The sequence below is a fragment of the Gavia stellata genome, chromosome 11 (assembly GCF_030936135.1).
Source record: "Gavia stellata isolate bGavSte3 chromosome 11, bGavSte3.hap2, whole genome shotgun sequence".
In the NCBI taxonomy this organism is placed as follows: domain Eukaryota; kingdom Metazoa; phylum Chordata; class Aves; order Gaviiformes; family Gaviidae; genus Gavia; species Gavia stellata.
This window is the reverse complement of record NC_082604.1, coordinates 12,838,410-12,846,797: the sequence shown is the minus strand read 5'-3', so window position 1 is coordinate 12,846,797 and position 8,388 is coordinate 12,838,410. Positions and strand designations below refer to the sequence as shown.

The window sequence follows — 8,388 nt, the reverse complement described above, 5'->3', positions numbered from 1 at the left end:
AGCACAGGGCAGAAGGTTACATAAAGGGCTAAATAATGCAGCCAGCAGAGTAAGCAAAACTGAAAAAGTCAAAAGAAGAAATGTGGAATTCTGCTGGTGGCTTGCCTGAAAATGGTGCCCACAGCAACATATTCCTATGATAACCTGGGTACAGAAAGGCAAGAAAGGAGGTAATAAAAGCTTTAATTTCAGGTCCTAAAATTCAGCAGGGTCTTTTTTACATTTAGCTAGAATGCCACCACAGCTCAAACAGTAGCAATGGCTGGTAGTTGGGGACCTAAGGGTGAATTCAAGCTTACACCAGCTATTGATATATTCATGTCTAAGCAAATCAAGAAAATACCTAATATTTATGGTATCTGCATAAGAAAGGCACATTCACAGCTCCAAAAATGCTTCTGCTCTATTAATTAGAATCTTTCCCAACTTCTACGTAACATAAACTTTCTCTAAAAGAACGTAACTTCATAAAAAGCAAAGTGGAACAGTATGATCTTTGGACACATTCATTACTCCAGTCACTTTTGAGAGAAGACTCTAGCTAGATTTGCTGGATTATCCAAATCTGCCCAGCATTTATTAAACAGTGGAGAAAAGTAGATCAGCATTAACCTATTAGTTGATAATGGCTATTTAAGTTAGTGTTACCTACTCATAAAACAGTATGTTTGGGTGAGAAGCAAAACTCATTTATTTTGCACGTACAAGAGGTGAACAAATTCAGGACTGAGAATGGGTACTTATTAAGAACTATGCTAATGGACTATCAGGGTACGATTTGGAACAGAAGAAAATTTCTCTGGTGCAAAGCTCATAGAAAGACTGGGACTTAAGCTAATCTTCTCTAAATCACAGAGAAAATATGCAGGACTTAAAATTCACTACCTTGTATTCCAGGTGATCCTCTAATTACTGGTCAGCAAGATACTTATAAGACACAAATAGATATACACAAATACCAGCTGCTTTCAACATTAACTTTCCTAATACCTCATTTGTGTTAACACCTGTTTGGGCCAGCACTTTGGACAACTTTGCTACAATTGTATTTCTTAGCTACTCTTGTCATGCACATGACATGAACTGAAAGCAGGGTGAAAATTACTTTGGTACTTTCCATATTCACCTACAAACCAAACCAAAATGAAGAAGGCCGCTGATGCGACTAGATGGAATTAATAGAGGTTAGAAGATGGAGCCTGGGGCCAAATTCTGGCAGAGAAAATAGGTGGTAGACAAGATACAATTTAACTTTGACAGCTAAAAATTATTGCCACATCCAACCAGGTTTTCTTTTGCAATCATTTTAGGAAGAATCCTTTTACACAAACAGAAATACTCCACAACAACATAAATGCTATAGGCACTTCATTACTACTGCTAACCTACGTTATATTTGGTTTCAGTTTTAAGACAGACATCACCTGGGATAATAACAACCAACGTGATACAGTGTAACAGGGACACAGAGGATTTTTTTGATCTCAGTGTGTAATGAGACAAAAGCTGTATTTAAAAAATTCAAAACATTTTAAAAACAAGATTACAAGTATTAAAACAAAAACACAGTAAACTCTGCATGTATGCTTGATGACACAAAGATTACCATTGGAACTACTTTATACAGTGAAGATAAACCTCTTTAAATATACTTAAAATAAACAGAACTAGATAGAATTACATCTGCTGAGAAATGCATTGATTTTAAACATTTAAGATGATAATTTTGAAGTAAACAATGATATGCATATAATATTGCTTCAATTTCACCTAGGTTTATTAACCATTTTATTAAGTCTGAATTTGTTACAGACTTAAAAGCAGTAATTCAACCTCTATTACATATAATAAACAAAACCCCACCGCATATGTTCAGATTAATAGTAAATACTTTGGATATTTAGGGAAAGACAAAGTCAGAGACAAGCACTTAAATATTTGTAAGAAAAATAAAAAAAAATCACAATTCATATTAAAAAGATTATATATTGAGGATTTCCACAAAAATGAAGCAATGTTTTCTCCCCCTTCCAAAACATCATAACCAATAAAATGATGATAAAGAAATTTCTATTAACTGAATTTTCATGAAACCACAATTTAACATTTTCTCTATATTTAATTAGTACCTGCTTTCCTTGGGATATTTAAATCGTCAGTTGTGATAGCTTTCTATATTAGTCAGCTAAACAGCGAAATTGTTTATGCCCCTAGTTAACGGATATCAAATATGTGTCTTTGTACCAAAAGTCTCTGGATCAAAAAATCATGTCTCCATGACCTTTAACACAAATATAAATAAAAAAATTATTAATGTGATTAAATTTTAACACTATGGTTGTAGAAATCATGTATAGAATATAACACAGCAACAGACTTAGAAATGCAACAATATAGAATTTTCTAAAGTCATAAAGAAAACCTAAGTTAGAAACATTTAGTATAGTGTGATGGAAAAAGCATATATCAAATGCTTCACACACTATTCATTTTAGATTAAAAACCAGAATACTTTCTAAAAAACTCACCGACTGTGTTTTTGTATACAATATTACTTAGAAAACAATTTCTTTATCCTGACAGTAAACTATGCAGTGTATCAGACTTACAGGTAAGGTCGCCCTTTCAAATTAATTAATTTATCTACACAAAAACATTAAATAAACTGTATTTAGGGTATAATCTACACCACCACATTTCTATGCTCTGATACAGTTAACACTCAAATCGTAACAGATACATTTATTAATGTAGTGTCTCTCTTTTTTCAATTGTGGAAATACCTGCAGTAAGACTGACCATTGCCTCCTCGTACAGCAAAGAGCATACAACAAAACCACACTGATCTTGTAGCAGATAAACTAAATAAATCATGCCATGATTGACATGTTCCATTCTTTTGTATGAGCATATGGCGTAAGACATACACTATTTCAACAAGTTCAACAGGAAAAAAAAACTTCCAGTGTTTTTATTTGCCTATTCTCTGGACTACCCAGTCCTGCTGGCAGAGGGGACAGCGATTATTCTGTTTCACCCACAAGGACATGCAGCAATTGTGGAAGGAATGATTGCATTCTCCCCAAACCACTGAAAGAGAAGAAAGAACATGTTCCAGTCACACTCAGCTGTCCAATCAACACCTACAGCAAGGTCCAAACTATCATTCTCAGATGTTTACAACCACTGCAAGCTTTAGGCGTCATCACCAATTTATCCACTGAGATTGGATTATTATGGTCATTCTCATGACAGTCAGTTCTCTGTCATCAATCCTTTTACTTATGCGTTTCTTTTTTCATAATTGGAAATGTATTCTCACCTTCTTGTATAAAGTGGCACAGTTTTGTGAATGTATAAACACATTTATCAGTTCTGTCCAGGAAACAGGTGCAACTATCCAAGTTCTTCACTTTACAGTACAGCCAATGCACTACTGACTATCACGTAAGACCGTAACACCAAATTCTCATCTGAAACGCAGTACTTAAATGAATGATATCAAGGAGGCACATTTGACACAGTATATAGCCTCAAAATGGGATCTTAGACCAGAAGTTATTCACAGGCTACAATTGTTTCAACACAACAAAAAGGGTTATCTATTGTCCACCTACTCCTGAATAGTATTAGTCACTTTGCCTTTTTCCCCTTATTAGTTTACATTTTCCTTATTGGAATACAAGGGTACCAATCAAAGGAGTGTTGTAAATTATGCTTTTTTTCTCTCTATCTCAAATAGGACACTTAACAAGCCAATTAAGATATCTGGAACAGAAAATTCCTGTTCTCATTAAAATAATCATCGAAAACAACAGTAGATTAAGTTGAGACAACATACTTCAAAACAGAAAGAACAAGGGCATGAAAAGGTTTACCACTGGTTTAAAAGTTGACTTAAAGGTTTAAAGCAAACTCTTTCAGATAATTTTCACTATTCCTGATTTAAATATGTCAGAACTAAGTTAAGATTTGCTTTTGCATACATTGGTATGCAACTGAAAGTATGTTTATGTTTAAACAGCATTATAGCAAACTCAAGTGATTCCACCTTTTCAAATGAAAAGTGAACAAACAAGCAATTGCCCCCACTATGTCCGAATTAAGACTGGGAAAAATACCGCTTTCTAACCCAGAAACACGCTTACTTCAAAACAGAGGATTTTCATTGGTATTACCATTTTATCTTCTGGCATGCATCTCAGAAGAAAAAAAAAAAGTAGCCTTTTCCTCCCCACTTCAAAAGTGTACATTATCATCTCCTCAATTATCCTCAGGGTGAGAGAAACAAACTTAAACCTCTCAGTTGCGTATGTGTTGACTGCAAATTTGAAGCTGTTTTGTTCTACAGCATGTCTGAAGTGAAAACTAATTTTATTAGTGCTCAAAAGCATAAAGTATTACTAATGTAAAAAGATGACACAATGTAGAATGAAACATCAGTTTACTTTTGAGCATTAACAAAATCAGTATTCCCTTCAAACTTTGAAATGCACCCTACTGAGAGAAGCTTCAATTGAAAAACAAGCGAATGAAATCACTACATACCAACACAATCTTCTTGTTTGTTTTCAGCTTGACATCTAAGACAGGCATCTAAAAGTAAACAAGAACAAGACTCAATTTGATTCTCAGGATTCCATCTTAAGAATAGGTTTGTCAGAGGAAAACATAGACTCTAAAACCAATTTACAAAGGTAAAAATTCCAAGTTTTGATGTCTAGTTCAGCTCCTTAACATTAAATAACCCCCCTAAATTTTAAAACAGTGCACATAACAATGAAATACATATCTGAAAGACATCAGAAGGACTATAAAATGTCCAACAAGTTTTGTTTATTTTCCATTGCTTTGGTATTTTCATAATTTCTGCTGAAAAAAAGCCTTCTCCATTTTGTAGATAAAACCAGCAGATTTGTGCCAAGGCACTCAGGCATATTAAGACCAGAGCAAGCACAAAGCCAAACCCTAATTACAGGACTTTGTTTTTCAGATGTCAGCATCTCCTTTTAAGGAAATCATTCACAATTTTGATTTTTTTAGGCTGTACATCTCTCACCATAACCCCCACTTCCTACTACTTTTTATACAGTAGTTTTACTTACTAAGTATCTGCATGTAATTTTCACAAGAGTCACATACACATGCAAATATATTGGTCAATTTGATAATACAAATTAATAGATAAACATGGAACAATATTTAATGAAAAATATTTATCATCTTTATGCACCCCAGTCTGTGCCTACAGGACTGGATGGCAGGTTCAGGAGTTAATAAAGAAGTGACAACTTCCAGGCTTAGTACCGTGCTACACACATACAGTGAAAAAATGCCTTTGTTTCTCCTTTGCCTCGACATGGGCTGCCACAGACATATGTGCACATACTACGCACAGTAGAAAGTATTCAACTACTACAGGAGTAAACACATCTTCATCTCCTCCAAAGAAAAAGCAATAGTGTCCCGCAGGTTGGACCTGGCCTGCATGTCACCAGTTGACCACATTTTCCTAGAAGAAACAAACATAATGTGCTACAGGAATTTAGATTTGAGTATCTTTGCTTTCTCTGCCAGATACAGCTGGTACTTCTATTTTAGATTCGTCTGCCCAGACATTCCTCATTTTCCTAGGTAATAGAGAACAAAGAGGACAGAAGCTCTGAAACAGTTGCCCTTTCCGCCCTGAGATAAAAGTAAGGCAGGAAATACAGTTTCCTGTTGTCTGTTCCAACGATTTAAATTTCCACAGTATTTAAGGGCCAAGCTGCAGGGAAGATTCAGCCAAACTGCTTCAACTTTTATCATGGTACATCAAAGCAAACCAATCTGGGGTCACCTCAATATGCAGGACAATAAGCTGTGGCAGGCTCGTAGTCACTATAAATGCAGCTTTCCTACCCTTGCCCTAGACTTGCAGTTTCAGACAGAGAAGCAGCACAGAGAGCTGAGGACAGAAATCACTACAACCATCGCAAGGTAAGCTGTCCCCACTCCTGCATCATAACCCTAAGGGTGTCAGTCTGAAAGGTTAAGCAAATCTAAGTCAGTACTGCTGCAATCCTGACCTTCCCAGCTAACACGTACATTTTTGCTTCTTTCTCTTGTGCTTCCGTGATCCTTGAAGACCACATTGGTTCAAGGAATTAAACCAGTAGAACATTAAGCCAGCTACGCTTCCCTCCCTTGCAAAAAATCAAACAAACTTTCAACAAGTGCCAGCTTAAATCTGGCACTGCCTCCAACCTAAGGTTACTGCAGACGCAGTGGCTCTACAGGAGCCAGACCAGGTCTGGCAGGGTCAACATGAAATTGCTAAACTGAAGTCAGTAGTGATCAAGTTTCACATCCTAACAATGTGGTTTGTTCTCAAAAAATGGTTACCAGATTCTTCTGCTAGTTTCAGATGAAAAGTACTCGGTTGGTCTACTTATGAAAAATCGTACATGAACTTTTTTTTTTTAAAAAAAACTTCTATAGAAGCTCTGGGTAAGATTTTGCTTATTTAAGACTTTTTTATAGTGCCCTGTAACAGGCTAGCTACAACAGGGAAATACATTCTTAAATGTATGGCTTACATGTCAGATGAAGCCAATTTCATTATTTCCAGGGTGGTTTCTGTTCACCATATAAAAGCAGGCAATCTTCAAACCATGGTTATGCAAAAGGTGAATCTCCCACCACTTCAGTCTGGGCTGCATCTTTTTTCTTCTAGTACACCTTTTTGCCTTTTCTGTTCCACAGAATATCTTCAGTAAAAACACGTATGAGAAATAACAGCATTGCATATTTTGTCTCATTTCTGTTAAGCCAAAACCTGACTGGATTTGCACTATCATGGTTCCTAGACCTACAAAAGCAAGGTGCTCTGGGGGGAACCTTGAGTCGTTTGTCCTGCCAGACTGTACCATGCCCAACTGAGAGGACAGTTATGCCTAGGATGACTCAGCACAATAGTAAAAAGTGGATATAGAGTAGAGGAAGAATTTAAAGAATTTTCAAAGACCCAAGATAAATACCATCTTTGTAAAAGACGTCAGAAAACAGTAACGCCAGTCAACAATGAGGCTGCTTTCAAAGAGATTCTCCAGATCTCCAAACCAGGTAAACTAATCCCTTAGTTTTCAATAACTTTAAAAATAGTCGTAATTTTTCAGTACATTCACGTGTGTTAAACTGCACTAATAATTAGGAGACTTAGGTAGAAGTGTTAGAGAGTCTGGATTAACAGATTCGGAAGATTAATTTCTATCTACATCCACAACTGCTTCTTTAAAAAAAAAAAAAAAAAAAAAGCCCCACAAACAGCAGCAGCACTTCGGTCCGCTGGGCTGCAACCCAGCGCTTGCGGAGCTCGCCAACAGACAAGCCACAGACTCGACGGAGAAGGCGCCTTGGCAGGGGAGCGGACAGCAGGCCAGCAGCCCGCCTGCGGGCCCCGGCACAAGCTCAGGCCTCTTGACGAGCGCCGCTCCCCAGGCCGAGGGCACGGGGCAGAAGCCCAGCAGGCGCTCCGGCCGCCCCCGGCAGGAGGGCGGCGCAGGGAGGGCTGCTCAAGGGCGGCGGGGGGAGCGGGGCCCGGCGGGGCAGGGGGAGACGCTCCCCCGACAGGTGCGCGCAGCCTGTGACCGCACGGGCCCGCAGCCGTGTGCGGCACCTCGAGCGCTCCCGCCCGGGGCGACTGGCGCAGGGCCACCGAGGGCCGCAGGGCCCTCCTCCTCTTTACGAGGAGGCGCGGAGGAGGAAGAGGAGGCGCGGAGGGGGCAGCCCTCCCTCCTGCCGGAAACCGCGTCTCTCTCCTCCGCCCGCCGTGGGGGGAGGGCGCGGCGGCACAGCACCCCTGCGGCCCGCGGGCTGGGCGCCGCTGAAGCGCCGGCGCCCCCTGCCCCGCCGCGGGGGCGGCGGCCATGGCGGCCGGGGCCTGCCGGCCGGCGCTTACCCATGACCTGCACCCGGCAAATGGCGCAGGTGTCGCATTCCACATCCCAGCTCCACATGGCCACCGCGTTCCACTTCTTCAGCGAGAACATCTTGTCGGGGGCGCCCGCCTTGGAGCCCGCAGAGCCCGGGTGCGAGTGGGGGGCGCCCGGCTCGTCCCCGTCCTCCACATCGGCCATGGCGGAGGGGCGGGGACGCGGCGCCGGCGGCCGCTGCGGCGCCTGGCGGGTGGCAGCGCGGGGCTGCAGCGCCACCCCGCGGCGGCAGCGGACGCAGCAGGCTGGCCCGCCCGCCCGCCCCGCCCCGCCCAGCCGGGAGCGGCGGGCGCTCCGCCGGGGCCGCCTTGGCGGGCGCTGCCCCGCTGGGCGCCGGCGGTACACCATAGGCCTCAGCGGGCACGGTGGGGGCGAGGGTGGCCGCCGTGCCCTGTCGGAGCTGGCCAGCCGCGCT

The 8,388-nt window shown here is 41.3% G+C and overlaps 1 protein-coding gene across 3 annotated transcripts; it reads right to left on the bottom strand.

Annotated features, from left to right (window-relative positions):
- Positions 1 to 1,753: 1,753 nt before the first annotated feature.
- RNF7 (ring finger protein 7) lies at positions 1,754 to 8,117 on the bottom strand. Of its 3 annotated transcripts, none has more exons than XM_059822733.1 (3): positions 7,940 to 8,117; positions 4,549 to 4,596; positions 1,754 to 3,090 (listed from the first exon to the last, which is right to left on the bottom strand). In XM_059822733.1, exons 1-3 carry the CDS (start codon positions 8,115 to 8,117, stop codon positions 2,972 to 2,974), a joined length of 345 nt encoding a protein of 114 aa, XP_059678716.1. In that variant the 3' UTR covers positions 1,754 to 2,971. The 3 variants fall into 3 exon arrangements, with proteins under 3 accessions (XP_059678716.1, XP_059678717.1, XP_059678719.1); XM_059822736.1 differs by having other exon boundaries at positions 2,995 to 3,090; positions 7,947 to 8,117; XM_059822734.1 differs by lacking the exon at positions 4,549 to 4,596.
- Positions 8,118 to 8,388: the final 271 nt, after the last annotated feature.

Excerpts from the sequence above, each read along its gene's own strand:
- RNF7 (XM_059822733.1), bottom strand. The coding sequence starts at position 8,117 with ATGGCCGATGTGGAGGACGGGGACGAGCCGGGCGCCCCCCACTCGCAC. Across the intron at positions 4,597-7,939 it reads TTGCCGGGTGCAGGTCATGG|ATGCCTGTCTTAGATGTCAA; the intron begins GTAAGCGCCGGC and ends GTTTACTTTTAG. Across the intron at positions 3,091-4,548 it reads CAAACAAGAAGATTGTGTTG|TGGTTTGGGGAGAATGCAAT; the intron begins GTATGTAGTGAT and ends CTTCTCTTTCAG.